This window comes from Ctenocephalides felis, unplaced genomic scaffold (assembly GCF_003426905.1).
Source record: "Ctenocephalides felis isolate EL2017-DRISC unplaced genomic scaffold, ASM342690v1 CF-g0.4_SCAFFOLD_03571, whole genome shotgun sequence".
Taxonomy (NCBI): domain Eukaryota; kingdom Metazoa; phylum Arthropoda; class Insecta; order Siphonaptera; family Pulicidae; genus Ctenocephalides; species Ctenocephalides felis.
Window position 1 is genome coordinate 49,243,300 of NW_020539725.1, and position 23,744 is coordinate 49,267,043.

General features: G+C 29.3%; 4 protein-coding genes across 5 annotated transcripts in view; 3 read left to right on the forward strand and 1 right to left on the reverse strand.

Moving 5' to 3' along the window:
* The window catches only part of LOC113384573 (ets DNA-binding protein pokkuri-like), a 63,748-nt gene extending 48,215 nt beyond the window's left edge, over window positions 1–15,533 (forward strand). For both annotated transcript variants that reach the window (XM_026622311.1, XM_026622310.1), the window contains exons 2-7: window positions 12,542–13,056; window positions 13,196–13,383; window positions 13,637–13,960; window positions 14,227–14,428; window positions 14,542–14,791; window positions 15,030–15,533. In XM_026622311.1, the coding sequence (XP_026478096.1) occupies window positions 12,591–13,056; window positions 13,196–13,383; window positions 13,637–13,960; window positions 14,227–14,428; window positions 14,542–14,791; window positions 15,030–15,456 (1,857 nt within the window). In that variant the 5' untranslated portion in view covers window positions 12,542–12,590 and the 3' untranslated portion in view covers window positions 15,457–15,533. The remainder of the gene's footprint in view (window positions 1–12,541; window positions 13,057–13,195; window positions 13,384–13,636; window positions 13,961–14,226; window positions 14,429–14,541; window positions 14,792–15,029) is intronic.
* A 1,700-nt stretch (window positions 15,534–17,233) lies between these two features.
* On the reverse strand, window positions 17,234–18,078 carry LOC113385377 (single-stranded DNA-binding protein, mitochondrial-like). Its single transcript, XM_026623222.1, has 4 exons — window positions 17,940–18,078; window positions 17,782–17,875; window positions 17,605–17,713; window positions 17,234–17,510 (listed from the first exon to the last, which is right to left on the reverse strand). Exons 1-4 carry the CDS (start codon window positions 17,952–17,954, stop codon window positions 17,294–17,296), a joined length of 435 nt encoding a protein of 144 aa, XP_026479007.1. The 5' UTR covers window positions 17,955–18,078; the 3' UTR covers window positions 17,234–17,293.
* Window positions 18,079–18,221: 143 nt separating this feature from the next.
* Window positions 18,222–20,290, forward strand: LOC113386208 (nuclear pore complex protein Nup160 homolog). Its single transcript, XM_026624003.1, has 8 exons — window positions 18,222–18,363; window positions 18,442–18,547; window positions 18,612–18,819; window positions 19,138–19,228; window positions 19,306–19,498; window positions 19,594–19,778; window positions 20,033–20,193; window positions 20,279–20,290. Exons 1-8 carry the CDS (start codon window positions 18,282–18,284, stop codon window positions 20,288–20,290), a joined length of 1,038 nt encoding a protein of 345 aa, XP_026479788.1. The 5' UTR covers window positions 18,222–18,281.
* A 180-nt stretch (window positions 20,291–20,470) lies between these two features.
* On the forward strand, window positions 20,471–23,475 carry LOC113386209 (nuclear pore complex protein Nup160 homolog). Its single transcript, XM_026624004.1, has 10 exons — window positions 20,471–20,652; window positions 20,752–20,901; window positions 21,076–21,463; window positions 21,549–21,681; window positions 21,757–21,859; window positions 21,941–22,111; window positions 22,192–22,407; window positions 22,747–22,862; window positions 23,273–23,367; window positions 23,449–23,475. Exons 3-10 carry the CDS (start codon window positions 21,287–21,289, stop codon window positions 23,473–23,475), a joined length of 1,038 nt encoding a protein of 345 aa, XP_026479789.1. The 5' UTR covers window positions 20,471–20,652; window positions 20,752–20,901; window positions 21,076–21,286.
* Window positions 23,476–23,744: the final 269 nt, after the last annotated feature.

Genomic DNA, 23,744 nt, shown 5'->3' on the forward strand with positions numbered 1-23,744 from the left:
AATAAATTTGTCGGAATAATAACGGAATAACAGTTCCACAATTTTCCGCAAACGCGTACGCACACATTTTACTTGTTACACAAACACCAAGCTGACAACATGTTTCGTTTGGAATAAGCTTTTTTATAATTAAATATATTATTTATTGATGTTTTATCAATTTGTGTTTCATAATTTTTTCGTGCAATTTTGTATGTTTTTGTGTTTTTTTTTTCAAATTTATTTGTATGGTGAGTTCTTTACATTTGTTTATTCTATGTTTGTTTTTCATTTTTATATTCTATTTGGTAGTAATGAACCCAAATTGGCCAAATTTGAGTAATTTTTTCTTGCACAATAAATTGCTTTTTATGTAATTCTATTTCCTTATGAATCGACGCGCTCCTTGTGTTAAATTTTAATATAAACCTAATATGTTAATATTTTTTTTTACTTTTATAAACCGTTATTGTCATACCATTTTAATAAATAAAAGAAATAGATGGCACATTAAACAAAATTCGTATTAACAATAGCAAATACAAGCAATTATACCGTTCTGGTCTCGAGTTCTTGTCGCATCAGTTGTTAGTTCCTTCGCATGGGAGATCTAGCGTAAAGCCTTTTCCTTCCCAATGTACGAGTGTATATATATTTGTCGTAAGAAACGCTACGTTTATAAAAACTTGATAATACGCCATTAAGCATAGGGTTATCCAATTCACTTTTTCATTCCTTAAAATGTTTTATTTTAATAATATTTATTTGGCATCTTATATAATAAATTTATTATTGAAATACTTTTTTTCAACAATATTTTTCAACGTGTCCCATGTTTTTATCAAGATTTACGAAAAGAAACTGTGTCACAATTGCGATGTGTGTGATTTTATCAGTAGAGTTAATACGTGGTTTAGTAAATTACTTTCATCATTGAGATATGAGGATATTTAGTTTTTATTGTTATGCAATAAAAACATGATATTTGGAACAGATTATAAATAAAAAATGTAGATTTAAAATAGATTTGTTTTAGGACAAGGTACATGAACTTCCCGATATAAAACTTAATCAATAAGATCAAAATTTAATGAATTTTTATAATTCAACCACGAGAACTTTATTCAATTTCATCAAATGGTTTAAAAAGATTGAAAAAGGTGCTGCCGTTTTTGAGAAAACGTAATCGAAAAGTCACATTTGGACTAGCATACACACCACAGACTAATACTTTTTCCAATTTTGGTGTCAAACAAATCATAATGACTTGTAACAACGAGTAGCATTAAATAAGAAAATTGAATTTTTTGGCGAAAACAAACTTCTCCTTCGGGAAGTCCAAAAAAAGTTTTAATATACTATAGTTATAGTCATAATGAAAAATTCATTCTAAATTTAATATTTATGTATATTAATTTATATTTACTATATAACACTTTTTAGCCATTTGTTAACTGATAGTAAACGACTTTTTACTTTATATTCTAATATATTTATTTATTTATTTATTTATTTATTCATAAGCAAGCCGTAATCAATAATAATAGATATTATTTCAGGCTCTTGTCAAGCTTATTCATAGTTAATATTCAATACTTACACTCAAACTTTCAATTGTTTTTTTCAAAATCAATTATTTTGTTAAGACAAGCAGAAAGTTCTTTGAATCATTTAAATCGGACGCTTAGTTCTCTCAAAAACTGCCATTTTTTACATATTTAGCTCCGTATCTTAGAAATGGCTGGGCTTGTCTTTGCCAAAAACGTATAAACACTTCTCCCAATCATTACTAATTGAATGTTTTTTAGATCTTTCAAATCGGTTGCTCCGATCTCTCAAAAACTCGATTTCTATTTTCTGCACTCTTTGCTCTTTATCTCCGTAACTGCCGGATCTGCCTTTGCCAAAAACTAATCAGCTCATCTCCCTATCAATAGTAATCGAATATTTTTTGAACCATTAAAATCGGTTCATCCGTGCGCCCGAAAACGTGACTTGTATCCATACATACATAAACACACCCACATCCATTTTTTCTGAGGTATGCCAAAATGTTCAGAAACTCCAAAACGTCGAGAAATGTAAAAAATTTCAATTTCGATTTTTGGCCCATTACAATAACTTACCCCACGGGAAATTAACAAGGAAAAAGAGTGGTAGAAAATTCTCTAATAAGCAATTGACTATGGATTACATTTTTTTACATTAAATGCATTTTTTTGGGCCTTACATAAGTGTCCATTGTTGCTTTATGGTGGTAGTAAATTATTAGTGTTTCCATTCCTAATGCTACCACTACCAAAGGGATGTTGAGGTATTACTAGTTTTTAGCTCATATATCATGAAATGGTTTTTTTTATTTCAACAGCGATCAGAACTTATGGGTTCTATGAGCCTTTGTAATTGATATCTTACAAACTACGTTTGTTTTATTACAGATGGCAACTCAAACAGTTATCACATCTCTGTATGATAAATTTTTTATTACAATCTCTGTAATAGGGCAAGTATGGTGCAACAATGTCGGGTGAGGGCTATTTTCACTTGGAAACATATTGCTATTTATATTTCCAAGTGAAAATCGTTGTCACTGTTGCCAGGCTATTCGAAGTGGGTATCGAACCCGGGACCTCTGAAACAAGTCTGTTTTATAAGATGGAAAACCGTTTGATATTACTAACAATGCACATAAATCAAATATATAAACAATAACGATGTTTTCAAACTAACTTATTCCGATAGAACAAAAAATAATTGTTTTCTTCACCGCCAAACCCTGAGAAATCAAGTGCTTATAATAAATACATTGACAAAACTTGTAAGTACGTGTATGTAGAACATCCGGTAGAGTTTCATCCGGTTAGAGACTTGAACGCTGTCGACAGAGCGCACTTCCTGTTTCCTCTTTAACTAACTCTTTCCTTAAATTATATCTTCCATCTTGTACCGCCATTACAGTTCATATAATCATTTTAATGTAATTTGTTTCGATGGATGATTTTATATCTTGATTCGCTTCCACTGATATTGCTTCTGATTTGGTTTGTGTTTTATCCCACGGTTTTGGACATTCTCACGCTAACCAGAGGTGCGTATGTTCTGATTTATTGCTGAATTATATAAAGACAATAGGAGAGGTTGAGGAAAACAATTTGAACCAGATCGATTTGTAGCAGTTTTTAATGATTAAAAATTATATTTATGGCTAATACATTATTGTTAACATTCTGCTTTGCTTGCTGATGCTTTAAGTTAACATTGTAAAAAATGTATAAATCTAAATTTTTTAACTTTCCATGGGGTAAGTTATAGTAATTGTCCAAAAATATTTGAAATATCTTAACGTTTTAGAAGTTTCTGAATATTTGGGAAAATGGATGATACGAGTATGTGTGTGTACGTAGTATATATGTATGGCGCTAGTGGGCCATTTATTATTAATTAATTATATCTTCAAAAGAAACCGCAATTAACTTGTGTAGACTCGTTGATAATGTGAGTTTATTGATAACTCAACTTATAACGGAACTGATATTATATAAATTTAGATATCAATTTTTATCCCAACAATTGATCGATTATTAAAAATCGAGAGACATAATTTTTCTATCGTGAAAAAACAATAATCTACTATAGCTTGCTAGATGCGATATTCGCATCAGCGTAGCTCCAAGTGTGCTGTGTAGTTTAGTCATCACATTGGCGTCATTCTACTGACATCCGTCATGAAACATAATTCATTCCGCCATATATGTATGTATGTATGTATGTATGTATGTATGTATGTATGTATGTATGTACGTATGTACGTATGTACGTATGTGTGGTGGTACCAATATGTTGTGGATCCACCGTTGCCAACAATTATGTTGTGTCACACCAACGATGTCAACATTTATGTTTAGGTTCTTCTGCTGCTAACTGTAAGCCTGTACCACTGTGGAAATTATTTAAATAAACATTCGAAGATGTTTATTACCTTTATTTATTTCATTATTTGGTTACACTTGATTACAACTTAATACAAAATTAATATATTGAGATGAAGACTGATACGGAATGATTGAAAAATGAACAAAGAATGAACAAAGATTACAACTTAATACAAAATTAATATATTGAGGTAAAGACTGATACGGAATGATTGAAAAATGAACAAAGAATGAACAAAGATATCGTTATCTTGCACCTTTTATACCCTTATCAATATGGCGCAATCCTTTTCTAGAATGTTCGTTATATGTGAGTCAGAAACTACTTAACTTTACTTAATCGTAAGGCACAGTTTGTGGTTTCAAAAGGAATTTTATCAACGCTTGCAAGGTTACTGCAAGCTTACATTGTAGCTATGAGTAACACTAACTGCGTTGTTCATAATCTGACCGTTATATAGTAGTTTATAATATTATTTATAATTATTACAAAGGGGTGGATACCACTACAATGGATACAATTTTTTGACGTTTTCGGGAGCACCGCTCAACCGATTTGAATTATTCGAAAACCATTCGACTTGTATTGATGTAATGAAGAATTCCTTAATAATTTCTTAATTCCTTTGCAAAGTCGTCGATCCAGAAACAAAAATTAAAAAATGCCATTTGGCGATTGAATATCTGATATTTTGTAATTTGAATCAACCGATATGAATGGGTATAAATAAATATCAAGAAATTTCAAAGTTTTCAAAATTTTCAACAAAAAGAAAAAAATGCAACAAAAATCCAAGTTCATATATTATATCAGTATTTTCAAAAAAAGGTCTTTTTTCAATATTCAAATTATCCATATGTTCCATAAGATCAAAAAAATTTAAAATTCTCAAGAAAAACTATTTTTTATGACCTTGTAAAAATTTTAAATTAAGTTTCAGTAATTTGTCTTAAGGCGCAATGCCATACACCACTAGTTTAAATTTGTATTGCTCATTTTGTAAATTACTATCTCATTTGCAGATTATTTTATTTTACAATAAATTAAACATGGATATTATATATTTTACTATGCCAATAAATTTATATAATTATCAGGAATTGCGCATAAGATCTAATGGAGTTAACAGTTTTTTTTAGTATATTTTGCTTTGCTGCTGGAGTAAACTATTTTCACACGATCTTATGTTGTTTGAGTACGTTTAATATATACATTATTAATCAAAGATGATATTGAATCTTGTTTTTTATTTTAGTAATTTATTGCTAATACCGGATGTTTCTCAAACGTTCAAGAAGAGTTTTGAAATTCTTCGGAAAACAATTAATATTGCTATTGCCGTTATTGCGTATAAATTGCAAGTTAATAAAGAATTATGTTATAGATACTAATAGTGATAGTGATTATCAACTTATTAGTATTACATATGGATATGAATAATAAAACAATTTATTTAATTTTAGTTTGAACAATATATACATATTGCGATAAGAATTGATAAATATTTTTTCAGAATACAGCAATATTTAACAAATGTAAACTGTCTGTGTTCATCATTGATTCCTGTCTGTTTTTTTTTTTAAATTCATCGCAAAATGTCTACAAAAAGTAATTATTTCAGAATTGTTTTGGGTTTCATTTTCATTCTTGGGTAAAATACTTCTCCAAAAACCGTTGTTAAAAGAAGTAACTAAGATATAAACCTACCTTAAATAATTCGTATCAATTAGAACGAATCAACTATAAAGTTTTTCAATTCAACAACATTTTCACATATCCGCTTTACATATTATTTCCGCGTTCGTAAAACAAACTCAACTGACCTGAAGAAATATCTAAAGAAATAAAATCGCACAGCAGATTGACTACTGATTGATGTGAATATAAAGATATAGACCGATATGTCTATAAAATGCAAACCTTACTGACTCGCTCTCATACGGTGGCTATTCATGTCAGAAGAGCAAAACTTTTTCCGAACGAGGATAATTGTGATGTACTTCTTGAGAAGTCAGGGTAGCAATTTCCGAAATTTTGTAGTAAATATTAATTTAGAGCGACTGCAGTCACAAACTCTAAGATTGATCATCAAAGCACCCTGGTACGTTTCAAATATAATTATATACAACGATGTAAGAATAGATTCAATAAATGAAGAAAAAGTAGGGGGAAGTCCCGTAACGCCGGACGGCACTTAAAACAGGACACTCTATTTAACACATATTATTTAAGCGAGTATAAATCTTTTTATACTTTTATACTACGCCGGAAGTAAACATATAGATATTTCTTGTGAGAATTGACGTAATTTATTCTAATTATTTAATTTAGTTCTGTATGAGTGCTAACGGTCACTACATATCCACATTTTTTGTATTTTCTAGTCAAAGAATGAAAATCTTATGATGAATGCTCCAGCTGAGAGCATCGGTGTGGCCCAGCCAAAAGGGTGGATAATTAGTGATTTTTTTTGCAATATCTAAGAATATTCGTCAAACACAAATGTGCAGACATTCCAAAGTATGGAGATGGATACATAAGTGTTTAATGCTGGTTATTTTAAAATGTCCGAAGGAAGAGATTGAAGAAGAAACAGCCCATATATTTACTTTGAGTAATTAGGGCTCTCATTGGAAAATTACCTAAACAAGAAGCCATCCATATCCATGAACTCATCCCTATCCATGAACTCATCATTTTGAGATCAATTATCTCAATTAGATACAGCTTATAGAATGCATACATTCTGATTGCTCTTCAATTATACAGAAAACAGATGAGTGTCACGTAGCTCTATTGTCTCTAACGACAAGTCCACTATTATAAGTCTAATAAATGAACAAAAATTTTTTTTATTAAAAATTGTACTAAAAATATAGTTATTAGATGGGATAATTCTTTATACTACAACTGTCGATTACAAGGATTGCAATCCACGATGAGAATTTTCGACGGGGATGTAAATTTTCATAATGATGCAATGGTTATATATCTCTGGTTTAGGACATAAAGTCGTTTATCATAAAACTAGTTCCTCGTACAATATTTCCGCTATTGCAACATTTCATATTACGTGAGTGAATTCAATCTAGGCAGTCAGAGCACGAGAACAACTTCTGGATCAGACGAGAAACTGGTCGGCAAGACGACTTTATACCTCATACTGGCTGCTGGTTTAATTTGTATTATTTCACGGATGATTATGCCTGTGGTACTTTAAAAAATATCCGTTAAAATGATACATTTATTTTGAATATTCGAGTTTAAAGCATCTTCGATATCACTTTGTTCAGTTTGATAATTCAATATTGGAACTATGATACTATTGCATTCATTAATTTTATTTTAAATACATCTTGCTACAAAAAAGACTCGAATGTGTGAGCATCAATGTTATAACGATTATATTTTGTATTATATTGTTTTATTACAAAAATTATAAATTATTTTCTATATTCTAGAAAAATAATGAAAGGGACGTGAAGAATTTATTAGGCGTTATTGAACTTCAAACCATTATTAAAAGAAAATTTAAGGAAATTACAAGAAATCCAGTTCACGTTTTACATTTTTGTAAAATCACATATTTAAGTTTTTTAAATCGATGTCTTGTTATAGATGCTTAATGCATTTATCGCAATTATGAAAATTACCGGTCAGTTGTTTTAATTAAAATATTAGCAATTAGTGAAGCATGAAATAAGCATTATTAAATATTTATTATATTACTAAAATAGATGAGTAACTGATATAATGAGTAACATGCTGAGAAACTATTCAACTACACATATATATGCCAGTAAAGTCTTATAAATACCTTAATTAGATAATGATCCTACCGCGGCTGCGGTTATCTATCCACTTAATTACATAACGGAGATAAAGATTTTTTCAGAAAATGCTTTTATAATATCGACTATTATCTACCATAACTTACCTGTATAAGTATATATATAATCAAATATATTAAAGTTTTTTTTCGCTCAGACGAACATTCAAGTTTCTTCATCCGTTTTTCCGCTTGCTGTGTTGTCACTATTTAAAAATATTCATTCGGTTATTCTTAAAATATCTCTTTCGGCCAATTTTCAATCTAAATTTAAATCAAGAATTATCAAAATGATAGAGCATCGTTATCAAAATAACATTGAGATATCCTTAGTTAATCATCTAATAAAAATCTGTTAACGATGTACACGAGAGATAGATTTGAGCCAAAAAATTTACGATTGCACTTATGTCACGTAAAATAGAGCAGAGGTAATATTAATAGACCATCTCGAATGCACCTGAACCGTTGATTCAGTTCTCAGTTTTTATCAGTTTTAACATTGTTAAATATAATTTTTGAATCCTAAGAAATACCTGCCATCTTTTTAGAAGGTCAATTTTGCTAGAATAGTATTGTACTAGACACATTAGATCACATTTTTTAGTAATTCATATCATATAACAATCCAAGGGGTAAATTACAAGAGGCTTCAACATTTCAATATATCTTTCTCGACAATCAGTAGCATGAATAATATCGACATTTATAGAATATTACTAGACATTTAAAAATGAATGTAAGAACTATAATCTAAGAATACTTACGTTAATAGTGACTTTCTTTTTTATATATAAGGTAATGTTAAAATCATGTAATGTACTTTATTTCTATAAGTAGTCAAATTATGACGGCTAAATGTCTCTTTGAGTCGATGCCACTAAAATAAATAAACTAGTGGGGTGTGTGGCATCGTGCCTTAAGGCAAGTTGCTGGAATTTCCCGTACCGTAACGAAATGTTCGAGGAATATTAAATGTTTTCAAATAGACTATTATTTATACGTCTAATACTTATAAGAATTATATAAACTGAATTGCAAAGTTGAAATTATTTGTTTAAAGTATATTTGAACTTCAGTCAGAATTAAAATTAAAATCTGAATTATTTTCGATATACAAAAATTTTTTTTTTGAAAAAAAAAATTGAAAAAAAAAATTTTGAAACAAATTTTTTTTTCCAAAATCAATTATTTTGTTAAAACAAGCAGAAAGTTCTTTGTATCTTCGAAATGGCTGGGCCTGCCTTTGCCAAAAACTAATAATCTATTCTCCCAATCATTACAAATTGAATGTTTTTTTAGATCATTCAAATCGGATGCTCCGTTTTCTCAAAAACTCGATTTCTATTTTCTGCACTCTTTGCTCTTTATCTCCGTAATTGCTGGACCTGCCTTTGCCAAAAACTAATCAGCACATCTCCCTATCAATAGGAATCGAATGTTTTTTGAACCATTCAAATCGGTTGATCCGTGCGCCCGAAAACGTGACTGGAAAATTGTATCCATACATACATACACACACACACATCCATTTTTTCTGAGGTATGCCAAAATGTTCAGAAATCTTTAAAACGTCGATAAATGCAAAAAATTTCAATTTCGATTTTTGGACGATTACAATAACTTACCATACGGAAAGTTAATAAATAAATAAATACACTTTTTGTACAACATCGTTGGTGTCCATCTCATAAACCTTCCAATGGTAGTGATATTAAAGATTGGTGTTCAACATACCCTTAGCTAAACACCATGAGAAAAGTGTACTCAATATAATTCACTTATAGAATTTGAATTTCAGTTGTTTTATTTAGTTATTATTCAATCAATACCTTGTATATAAATTATAATGCTAATTCAATTCAAAATCATGTATTGAATTATTATTATTATGCTCTGCTATATATTAAGGACTATAAAAACCAGATCGACTAATCATCATCAAAAATGAAAAAATCACCTGAATCGAGAAGACAAAAATAAATTTTGGTCAATTAACTTGATCCAGTAAAATTGCATCTAATAGAAAATACCCACTGGATATAACTTATGTTCTGATTCTTTCTATATTTCTCAACTTATCTTAATTCTTCTTTACTATCTTCTAAACACTTCTATCTTCTTCTATACTTCTCATTTCCTCTCCTTTAATTCATTTTAATTCTAATTCTCTATTTTTTTATACATTCTGATTATTTTTACATACATATCATTGTTTTAAATTGTTATTAAAAAAGATTAAAAAAGATTGTTATTAAGAAAGATTAAAAAAGATTGTTATTAAAAAAGAAAAGAAATTAGAAATGTATTGAATTGAGATGACTTGATGCGTGAAAAATTAAATGCTTAGAGATTAAGTTGTTTTCAGTTAATATTAGTGTTGCTTTTATACTTCTAGATATCGATTTTCATTTACAAATTCGTTAAATTTTTGATCAGCGATTTTATCCATATCTTTTCTTCAAGTCTTTGTTCTTGATGGGATCGTGCACTTATGTGTTCGTTCAGACTTCACCGGTGTATTCGTATGTTGCCTCGTCCGTTCGAATATTCTGTGTTCTATGTGCATGCGTTCGCTTCGGATTAACTAACAATATTTCTGTATCGGAATGTACGGACGACGTATAACGTCGTTAGTTGCGTACCCGGACTTCCGCCTGACATCGCGGCCTTGACGACTCTACGACTGACTCTCAATCTGCACGATGATTGTCCACTTGATCTTTTTTGGGAAAAGGACCCAGAAACTCCAAAATAACCTTTTTCGATAACATCTTATGTAATTAATTTGATTTTGCAGTAATATAATCCAAAGCCAATAATATGTATTAATCATTCAAACCCAAATTGCTGTATCTTTTACATTGCCAGGCCTATTTGAGCATCACTAAGCAATACTATATAATATTTACAACATACAGTTTGTACAAATATTTTAGCTTTAAATTATTTTTAATGCCAGCTTTGAGGCGCGATAAAGATAATTTATGTATTTACAAACATAAATAGGTTGTTAAAAATTAACAACTATGTACGAATGAACTATTGTGCTGGTAACTTCCTATATGTCTATCTCGTTCAAGAACAAAATCTATAGTAGACTGTTATATACTGTATCAGTACTGTAATCCAAAATTTAAAGACTATAACGATCCTGCATGTTCACTAATTTCCAATTTTACTTATATTTTATTATTTTAGTTAAGCACTACCATCGATTAATTTAGACTTTATTAATTAATAGCAAGAATTTTATTTCTAACTAATATACTTATACTTTAAGGGGCACAACTAGTGTGAAATTTTCAAAAAATCAAATTTTCAATTTTTTCATATTTCAATAGGTTATACCTTTAAAAATAACATACCAAAATTTTAAATCGATATCTTAAATAGTTTTTGAGTCACAGCCATTTAAAGAGTATATATTGTATATAGTATAAAGATCATTTTATCTTTAAACGCGTTTTTCTCGAAGCAGCATTTTCCGAATTTGCTGCAGCGATTACTCAAAAACAAATGATCTGATCACTATCAATTTTTTTTACATGTTCTATATATAATTATGTTCGTAAAATGAATTATCGATTTTTTGATCGAATCAAAAATCGAATTTTGGCAGTCTAAAAACGATCAAAAATTTGTGTAAAATTCGACTTTTATTTTAAAAACGCCGCCATTTTGTCAATTTTTGATTTTTTTTCTTTATCGTAGTTCATTTTACAGACAATATTATCTAGTTTAACGAGATTTTTTTTTTAAATTTCATCCACGTAGAAGGCCGGAATCACTGCAGCAGTGAAGGGCCTTTTTTTTTGTCGCGCCGTTGGGGATCGACGATAACTTAAAAAATATTTAATTTTTTTCTTCAAAACTTTTACTATGTATTCTTAAAACATGTATAAATATATTCCTAAAATTTTGAAATGATTGATAAAGCAGTTTTTTTAATATAAATTCACAAAAAATCACCTTTTTTTAGGCGGTTGCACTAATTATGCCCCTTAAATCAATATAAGAATGTGCAATGAATTAATTTACTAAACCCTTATATTATTAAAAGTATCTTATTCCTGTTTGACCCAAGAAAGTGATTTTACCCCAATTTATTTAATTATTTAATAATTTAGGATAAATCACAGTTCCAACCATCACCGTTTTGCATTGAATATATTATCGTCACAATGGTCGGTCTTAATTACCATACTCATTATAACAATATATTTATGTAAAAGTTGTGAAACTATTTGAATTAAATGTTTTGTCTTGCATTTTGAGATTTAAACTCACTTGACTTGGTTTAGACATTCAGAAATTTTTGGAGCATGTATTACGAAGACAACATATTGATGGAGAAAGACGCTTGTTCTTCAATATTTAATGGACAACCTTATTTATTATTTACATGCAAGACAGATGTTTTGTTAAAGGACGATTTTTTGTGATATGTTAAAATTTTATAAATCATATAAATGTTTTGAAATCAATAAATACGTTAACTTTCTTAGAGCAATAATATATAAAGTTCATTAATTGCTTATGAATTTTTAACACGATTTTTATAACCTCAACATCAATTAATTTTTTTGGTCAATGGAAACTGATTCAATAAAAATTATATAGTCAAATGCAAATTCACAGTTTCTCATAATATATAGTACACGTCTATTAATGAAATGCTCATTAATATATATTGTTGTTTGAACCTATGTCTAACAATTTAATTATTATCTTATGTATGATTGATTACGTTAAGAATTAAGATTGTATATGATTATTAATTATTATTTTTTCTTTCAGGTAAACGAAAACTCGGAAACTAAACGCACCATTTAATAAAAGCTTTACCATGAAGCTTCTACCTGTACCTCTTGCGCCCGTTTCTCTGCCGCCTCCAGGCCAACCCTCTTCACATCCCTCCACTCCCACACTGCTACATCCCCATCAGTCCCAATTGTCTTCACATCATCATGTTCATCATCAACAACACGGAGGTGGCCCCTATTCTCCATCGGCAGCCGATTTTTCCTTTTGGCGGTACCCCTCATCCCAATTGAGTGCATACGCAGCAGCCGCTGCTGCTAACAATTCTACTACAACTGGCGGATCAGGAGTACCACTTATAGCTCCGGTTCCTGCACTAAGTGGGCTTGGTGGACCAGCTGGAGTCACCACAGCAGGAGGTGGTCCATTACCGCCTCCATTAGGAATTGATCCTCGGTTGTGGGGAAGAGAAGATGTAGCTGCATTTTTAAAATGGTGCGAACGAGAGTTTGATCTGAGGGAGTTTGATATGGACGCGTTTCAGATGAATGGTGAGCTGAGAAATATATAGTAATTAATATATTAGTCTAAATGTAAAAGCAGAGATAATATTTACAATTTTATCTAGAAGATTCCTACAATTATTTTCCTAATATATTTTTGATCTTCAATATTTTTATTTCTTTTCAGGAAAAGCCATGTGTCTTTTAACTAAAAACGATCTATCAGAACGTTGTCCAGGAGCAGGTGACGTTCTTTACAACGCACTTCAAATGTTAGTACGCGATGCTGCATTACTTCAAAGGTGTCTGCCCGGGTCACCAGTTACCCCGACGTCCAGGCATCACACGTGGCCCCACCTTCTTGCTACTGCCCAAGTAAGCAAAGATTTAATAAACCTAACTTTTGAAATTTTGGAAAAGATATTTTTACAAAATAGAGCTTAGAGGTTCTTAAGAATTAAATTTATTTAAAAATCACAAATCGTAACATATAAAAGTAACCTTGACCCAATGATCTAATTAAATTATAAAAGTTTTGAATGAACAATTTGTATATAATAATGTGAATTACTACTTCTAAATCATTTACTCTATGATAGCCTCATATGATATAAATCATTTATCTCAGGATGCTGCTTTTCATGGACATCTTGCTGCAGCAGCTCACTTTGCATCACAGCAACATGCAGCCGCAGCAGCTGCTGCCGCATCCGTTGCCCTAAGTCCTGCTCCTTCACTGGATAGCCAGCAAGGCAGCCCACAGCATGCTGACCAGCAGCAACAACAACAACAGCAGCAAATGCAACACCATGCCAACGGATCAACAGTTTCATCTGTTACGCATCAACAGCAGCAACAGCAAGGATCGGCGCCTGTGGCACCTGCTCATGCAATTGCTGCTTCTATGTATCAAAGCAATGGACGGTCTGATAGTGAAGACGATGAGTGCCAGGTAAATAATAGAAATAGTGAAATAATAATAAAAATTTCATATGTTTTCATCATAAATCAATAATATTTAGCAGAATTTCAGTATGAATTATGCTTCTATAATCTTACACTTATTTTCAAAATTATATTTAATTCAACAAATATTAATTATTTTTAATTTTTACTCTGTTTTTCATAATCATACCAAGTCAAATTGAAGCTCTTTATTATATCTTCAGTTCAGTAAAATAAAATTTCAAATAGACTTAATAATGATTTTTTTTTCAGGACACAAAAAGTGCATTATCTTTAAACAATGGTGTTTCTCCACCGGGCACACCAGGTTTACCACCGCCTTCCGGATATTTATCATTCCCGATGCAGCAGGCTCCACCAAGATCACCAGTTGAACTAAAAAGTCCTGCGCACTTTAGGGCTTCTTCTGGACATGGCGAATTTTTCCAAACTGAACCTTCGGAACCAAACACAAGTAAGTCTATTTGAAATAATACTAATAATACCAAAGTTTTTTCTTAAATCCATTGTTTAAATGCAGCTATGATTATTGTCTCATTTTATATTTTTATTTTCTTTCTTTTTTAGATGGTCGACTTCTTTGGGACTTCTTACAACAGCTTTTAAATGATTCTTCTCAAAGATATACAAACTATATTGCCTGGAAAAATATTGAAACTGGTGTCTTTAAAATTGTGGACCCTGCAGGACTGGCTAAACTTTGGGGAATACAGAAAAATCATCTTTCTATGAACTATGACAAAATGTCCAGAGCTTTGAGATATTATTACAGAGTCAATATTTTGAGAAAAGTGCAAGGAGAAAGACATTGTTACCAGTAAGTACAAATATTATTATACCTATAATTCAAATAACTTGTTTATTTTATTTTAGTAAAATGCTTACTTTTTTATAATACTATATTAAATTATCAAATATTAAACCTATATGATGTGGTTATTATATACAGTTTTTGAATAATAGTGAATGAATGGGTTTTTAATATGCTTTGCTTGTGTTGTAAATATTTGTTCTTTTCATGGAAGACATTATGCTTATAAGTACTATTTTTTCAGGTTCCTTAGAAATCCATCAGAACTTAAAAATATAAAAAATATATCACTTCTACGTCAACAAATGTCACCAACGAGAGTGAATTCAACCACACCTGTGAACCAACAACAAGTAGTCCAAACATCAACTCAATCCCACCAACTCACTGTACCAACTCCAGTTTCTAGAAGTTCACCTATTGTCAGTACTATTCCTTATTCACCAGATTTGACTGCAACGATTAAAACTGAACCTAGGTTGGATGATGTTGATGTTGAAAATAATAGCATGGAAGATGAAATGCCCACTGATCTCAGCATGATGAGCAGTAATAGTGAATTGAGAGCCACAGATCTAAGTGCCAAATATAATGGACACAGGATTAATATGATCATGAATGGTAGTCATTCAACATATGATAGTATAAAAGTTGATAATGAGAGTAAATGAGATATGGTAAGATATTATATGGATTTCTATGTAACTAGTTGATACTTGAGATTTTAAGCACATGTTGGCATTGGAATCATATGCATAAATGAGATATATTTAGATAATTGAAAATGGTGAATTTGAATACTTGTGAATGATCAATTTCTTTGAGTTATCATTGATGTTTTTAATTATGATGTTTTAACTCAAATGGCTGTATTTATCTTTACTTTGAAAGCGTAGAACTTTAATGTTGTTACAAATTTTAATATTTAGGTTGATCAGGTAAAGTTATTACCTGAATTGACACAACTTCTCATCTATTTCTGAAGAAGCAAAGAAATGATATTCCAAAATAAGTTACAAGTTCTAAATTTTTTCCTTCACTAGACTTTCAATGCTTAGAAGTTTTTATGCAATTTACCTAATAATTTTAACAATCTTCCATGAATGAAGATGATTGTTAATATAACTAATTATATCTTTAATCAGAATGATTAAATATTATTTGTGTTATGGGAATGAATGAACCTATTACTAGATTGAATGACTCAGTACTGCCATGTATTTTAGAACTCATTATTAAATTTTTGCAATGTGGCGTTGAAAATTGTGGTTGTAAACTTATAAGGATATAGTGGTGAAGTGATTAGTTCATAAAGAAATTGTGCCAATGGAATTTATTATATTGGATCTTAGCTATAGTAAGTTTGATTTAATTTTTATTGGAAATTTAAGATAATTTTCAATAAAGCTGTTAAGGCGATTATAAAAGACTATAATATGTTTAATATTTGTATAAACCTAATATTGCTTTATAATGCACAGATTATATAAAAATAAATATTATAGAATACTATATATTGAAATTGGTATTCAAAAATATGGTTTAATATAGCAAAGTTTATTTTTATACATTAAATTTACTTATGTGCCAATACAATATTATATGAAATGTAAAGTAATTACTTATGAAACTTATTGTAACTTTCTCAAACACATAAGTAAATGCTTTATACTTCATAAACTAAAATGTTTAAAACTGTTGTGAAAACTAAAAACGTGATAAGAGTTGTTTTACAATTAATTAAATAATTTACTACAAGAACATTAATCTTCTGCAAAATTTTAATTATATTTAACATTCCGATTAAATTTAATTTTAAATTAATCGAATTACCAAGTATATGATTATTTTTAATGCAATTTTCTGATTATAATTAAGTATAGCAGACATGATGTAAATCCAGCAAGACTGTGATATATCTTATGTTTAGACCATTAGAAAAGTTATGAAATTTTTAAAGATATGGAAAAATTTCTGTGACTGGCAATATTTAGAGATAATTAATATGTACAAAATCTACCCTAAATATATTGGTAAAATAAATAAAATTAGTATATGGCCCATTATACAATTTTTATCAAAATTATTTTTTTGTAAATCTATAGCAAATTATTTTTTATACATAAAGTACAAATATTTTTGGTAGATTTGGTTTTCAGCACTTAAGCCACACTTCATATTATTTAGCAATGAATTTTCAATGAAACTATAAATAGATGTAGAATTGTAGAACTTCATTGTTATTGAGTGTTGAATAATTGAATAAATATAATAAAATTTAAATTAGATTGATAAAATAAAACAACTATACATAGTGAATAAATGGTATGTAAATAGTTTTATATATGAGAAAAAATAAAGCTTTAATGATAATAATTTGTTTACTAATTGTTGTTTAAATAAAGAATTCAAGGCTCTTAAAATATGTGTTATTTATAAAACACTTATACATAAAAATTCATTTTGTATCTATTTTAGAAAATACTAGTTAGCTATATATACTTAAATCTAATGCATTTGAAAGAATATCACATCATCTGCTATTATGGAAGTTGTATGTCTCGGTTTGCCATCCTCTCCATTAATTTCTGAGTAACTGATTCGCCCGGTGACATGAACTCTTTGTCCCTTTTTTAGATGGTTGTATACGGACTCTCGCAAGGAAGGTCTGAATACGCAAACTCGATGCCAGTCTGTTTTTTGCAATAGTTCACCACTTTCGTATCTGAAGAAAATAAGGATATGATTGAATAATTAATCTGAACATATATAAAAGAATCTAAATATATAGCTTATAGCCAAGCAGCTTATAAAATTACTTGTAATTTGAATGAGTAGCAACAGAGAACGTGACTACAGGATGCTCTTCGCTTCCTCTTTTTTGTGGCTCTGCCCCAACCCTTCCAAGTAAAGTGACATTGTTTATAGCTGAAATACAAACAACATTTATACATATATATTGTTTATCTTGGTAAATGACTCAAATCAGTACTAACATTTTTCTATTCTCGTAGGCTCATTATTACTCGCAGAACACGAAAGAATCTTGAATGAATTTTGTATTTTTGCGTTTTTAACAACATTGGCAAGCTATTAAAGAAAACATTTGGATAAAACATAACCTATAAGATAAATATCAGTTTGCTCGTATTACCTTTAGGGAGAACATTTTTGAAATAGGATCCTGAAAACTATTTATTATTGAACTAATATGTAAAATAGTAACTTATTCTTCTATAATTATTTTTCACAGTATTTTTCTTAAACCTAAAGTTAATTTCGGAAAATGTGATCTGGTTATTTTCTGTTTGGAATGGTTTTGCGCTAAAATACAACTTCAGAGCATTTTTATTTTGTTGGTACATCTTGAAATGCTCGTTTCTTATTGGTCTGTCTGTTTGAGCTTTGATTTTTATAACCTCTCAATTTTAGACGTTTAGGAGATTTACAACGATACATTTGTATTTTTATTTACTATATTTTAAGGATTATTAATATGCAACATTTATTAGGATTTCGCGAAGTTATACCTGATCAAACAATTCCAGAAAAATGGCAAGAAATAAAATTAAATACCGGTAAGTTATTTGATTGCACAGTGTTATATTGTATATTTAAACATGCAATAAATTTTACTGATAAATCATTAATTTTAGGGGGTACTCAGAGTACTTTGCAAGATATAAAGATGACTGAAAGAGCTGGAGGCTATGCTTTCAAAGACACCAGTAAATCCTATACTCGAAATAGATTTATATACTGGTAATCATTCATTATTTTTCATTAATTCCTTTCATATCTCTCAATAAAAATAATATCTATTTAGGAGAAGCAATCATGATATATTAGAATTGGTTGACACCAGCTTGGATCTCAATTTATCTGGAAATCAATTGCGTTTGAAGTTTATGAATTCTCCTTTGCTTGATGGTATTACCATTTACGAGGCCAATGGATTTGTGATGTTGTTAGTAGCTACTGTTAGTAGTGTACATAGGATAACATTTCCACATCCTGATAGTATTCATCGAAATGTAAGCAGTTTGTATTTATAAAGTTAAAAAGTACACTACTTTTTATCAATAAATAGTATTTTTATATTTCATTTGATATCAACTTATACTCTAATAATTACAGCATAAATAATTAGAGTTTGGCATGAACATTAAAAAAATTGTTGCATGAGATTTGTAACATATTTAGGTTGAATATTTATTGGCTAATATAATTCTCTTTAAATTTGTGAAAAAATATAAACCATAAAGTTAATAAAATTATTTTCTTTTAAGTTAATTATTGCTTTAAAATACATGATTTTTATTTATTTTTAATATCTTTGTTAAATCTTTCAGGATAAATTTTCATTGCAGAATGATATAACTGTACCTTCTATATTTCATGATGGTAATCATTCTCACAATTGCCATGTTCTCACTAATACAGGTAACATAGCAATTAATGAATCTCAAGTAATTACAAAGTTTGAGTTATTATTTTGTAATATTAATTTAAAATTGTAGGTGCACCATTACCCAATACTGCAGCAAGTTGGCTATCTCCAAATGCAGATTATGGTGTATTTGCATTAGCTTTTAATTCTGGTACACTTACTTGTGTAACAATGGACTATACATCTGGAAATATCACCAGCATTGACATGAAAGAAGATTCCTATGTACCAAAATTTATTTCAAATTTTACAGGAGCATTGAGGTGTGATAGGAGTCTTTTATAATAATATTGTTCTTGTATTTAATTGAATCCAATTATTAGTTGAATATTTTAAAAAAAAAAACAATTTTTTTCAGGGGAAAGAGTAATGAAAGTCATTCATGTAGTAGTTTAGCATTGATACCCTTAAATAAAGAAATATTCTTATTTGGTGCTTGTCGTGATGGTGAATTAAGAATGTGGAATGTAAAGCGTGGATCCTGTGTGGCTTCATGTTCTTTATCAGCTGGGGGCTTTGATGTGAAACATCTATTACCAGGAGGTTGATATTATTGTTTTTTTTTTAAATTGAATATATTAGTGTCACCTATATATTATATTGTAAATAAATCAAAGTGAGGTTCATTTTCAATCTATATTACTATTACTATTATTTTATATTTTTAAATTATTATATTATTATATTTTTAGTATTATTTATCAGTTAGATTTGAAAAGGTTTAATTATGATGTATTAGTAACATTGCTTTTAAGAATAAGTTCATATTAATAATAAGCATATTCTATTATTTTTAGCTCAAGGCCACGTAGTGCGCTATTGTATTGATAGTACAGGTGCTATATTACTAGCAATATTTTTATGTCTTGGAAATGAGAGTCAAATTGTTATATTTAAGCCTGTTATGGAGCAATCATCATATAAATTTTTACGAGTTGCCAGCTTGTTTGCAGAACAGGTAAACTTTTATTCAATTAGTATCACTGATTTAAATACATTTATTTAAATATAAATATTTTATTTATTTCATCATGATTTAGTAGATATGGCTTTAAGTGAAACTCATATTTGGGCATTATGGTCAAATTCACAGGTATTTGTTTGAAATGATATATAAATATATAAGTAATTTCACTTGGGTTTTCATTAATTGGGTTTGAAAATTTATTACAAACTTATCACTATATGGAAAATAACTTATATTTTTTATATTCACTTAGGAGAACCGTCACTTAGTTGTTTGCTATTTAATAATCATTTTGGACTGGGTTTACAATGGATGTCGGCATCTTTAGAGTCAGGTAGAGAACGAGACTGCTTAGGTGTAGAAATTGGAACTGATCCTAGGCAGTTGTATTGTTCGTATATCTTTCATCCAGGCCAATTTCAATTATCAGTCATAAATAAAGCACTTAGTGTAAGTATATATTCTTTTATCTTATTAATAAATTAAGTAATTAGCTGAAGTAGAGCATAAATATTAGATTATTTTAGTAATAATACACTAAAATTTTAGATATATAGCCGTCAACCACTACTGAATGAACTAAATATGTCCGCTTCCATACTTAAGGAAAAAGTGTGTCAGGCTGTGGAATTAGAGATTCATTCAGAAGTTGAAATGTGCGAAATAAAATGATGATGTTTATCTTGAAATTGCTAGCAGGTATATATTATATCTTATATGAAATAAACATATGAATATAAATGAAAAAAAAAATTATTCACCAAAAAGATCTTATTTTGAGTTTTTTTTCCAATTATTTTTATTTTATACAGATAATTATAGGAATATGATATATAAAATTGATATAAAATATATAATTATCTTCTAATTTAGATGCTGGTCAAGATTTTATTCATGCTGTTTGCAATATCATTTATCAGGAGCACGACCATTAGGCCTTGTTACATTAGATCAATCTTGTGGAGCTGCATTAGTTCGCAGATCCTTAATATCCATCATCAGACCAGTAGAACCTATTGAACATCTAGTTCTTTGTGGTGACTATAATACCACTGTACAGAATTTTTCCTGCACTCCATATCTAATGAATAAACCAGGATTGAAAGAGTTAATTAAATTGATATCTGGTCTTGTTATGATTGAAAGAAGGCTTCCTGATGAAGTCAAAAGCGTTATGGAAACTGATTTATATAAATTAAAGAAGCCATCATTGATAATAACAGAATTGGTGACTAGTCTGAAGATGAGAGAGGACGAGGCAGTAAGTAAATTGAATGAGTTTTTTTTTTAAATGTTACCCTTATAAGTTCCGTTAATATTGAGTCACAAATATTTATTTGTTGAAGGTATTCTCAATGGAATTTTTGGATGAACTGTGGCAACAAGTGGGTTCTTTAGAAAGCCTGAATGAAGCAATTAATCTTTTGTTAAGCATTTTAGATATTGAGCAAAATGAATATGGTGCTATATTCAATGACAGTAAGTTCATATTTGTGATTGGAACTTCAGTTGTATAAATGTTTTATTTGTATATATTAATATCTTCTATTGCAGTCAGTAAACAAGCTTTTTCATCGATGTCAGTAAGTCATTTGTACGGCAGTCATTTTGGCATGTCTCTGATTGTGGAATCACTACGTCAAGTTGCTACAATCAGGTAAGAAGAAGCTCTGTTATTTGTTGTGATATTTTTGTATCAAAATTATTTATCTATCAGTTTTTATTTATTCTATGTCAGTTTGTGTAGAAATATGTTAATATTGTTGCAACTTATGGCTGAAGCAGATTATGGCAATAATGCTTTTCTGCAATCAACACAACTGCATATCCAGGTTCTTCTTCAAATTTATCATATCATGTTATGGCTTTGTGAAACACCTACTAGTCCAACTCTGCCTACAAATATGCTGTAAGTTATTTCGAGGAATTGGAGATTTGGTTGGAAAGAATAAAATTCTTCTTACAACTAAGTCATTGTTTATGTTTCAGTGAAAGCAGTATTCTCCGTTTCTCTTCTTTGCAATTGAAAACAAATCTCCCATCACCAATATCAGTTTCAAGAAGAACTTTAACACTGCTTGAATTATTTTTGATGGGTGTTGGAGCTTCTAAAGTACTGATCGATATGTCCAAATTCAAAATAAATAATATTGAGTCATGGCATTCTTCAATGCTGTCGTATATTCATATTCTATTGAAGATAATGTATCCTTTATAAATTATATACAAGTACCACACATTTATTACATTATTTTTTAAAATCCTACATCTGAAAAAGAAAAATGTTTTTCAAGATTAGTTTAAAAAAAAAAAAAAACTTTTTCAAAAAATTTTGCTATTTCTAAACTAGAAAAATTGTCAATAAATTTGAATGTGAACAGAATTAACATGCAAATGTTTCTGTCCAGCTTTCACAAAATATAGTTTAAAATTATTTAAAATGACTAAAGTATTAATGTTTTGTTTAATTCCAGTATTACATTATTTACATAAATGAATAATTACTATTTCTGTTTATTTGTATTTTTCTTATAATATATAAAGCTGGCCTCTTAATGACAAATTTGCATTTAGCGAATGGCTTGTTGGCAGTGCACAACATTTATTACTCCAAGAATATGTGCGTTTGCTTTATTGGTGTGATTGGAACTATTGCAGTCGTAAGTAAAGTATTACATTACATATTACAAAAGTTCACTTTTTATGATATTTGTTTAACTTGTAAAATTTCTTTTAGGACAATTATTTTCTTGGTGTTTCACTTCTTGAAACCGGTGAACCCTACAAGGCTTTGGACTTATTTTTACAAGCTTCACAGGGGATTTCAAATGAATCATTTTTAGTGAGAAAAATTCTTTCAGGAAAATCAGAGAATTCTATTCAAGATCGTGTCACCTATTACTTAAAGGTACAATATAAGAAGACCCAAATTTCTTCAAATGTACTCAAACTATGATAGTATTTACTAGTATTTTACTCGCTTTAACAAATACAGTGTGCAAACATGATTCATGTTGATTCAAATTAAATCTGATTAAACCTGTAATCAAATTGATTATATTCTTTACAGGTATTAAATTATTTGAAGAACATGGAGCATCAGATTGTATAATAACTTTGGCAAAAACAGCAATTGACATTGCTCCTGCAGATGATCCAAATGTTGTGAGTTTTTTTTCCATATTTTGATCTTACCATGATATTATTTACAATTTATTCCAATATTTGATAAATATCACTTTTCAGGCTATGTTTCACTCCACTCATGTTTAAAAAACATTTGCTTTTAGAGCATTTTGAAGATGCTTATAGATCTTTAAGTTATAATCCTGACAATAATATGAGGAAAGATTGTCTACGAGAATTAGTTGGGCGTTTTGTTCTCAAAAAAGAAGTTAGATATGCTATTATCATTTCCGTATATAGAGTTTATGATGATTTCAAAAAATTGTGGAAGGAAGAGCAAGGGCTTCTGATATAATGACAACACAATATTTACACTTTTTATATTCTTTTTATATAAATGTAGGAAATATGAGAAA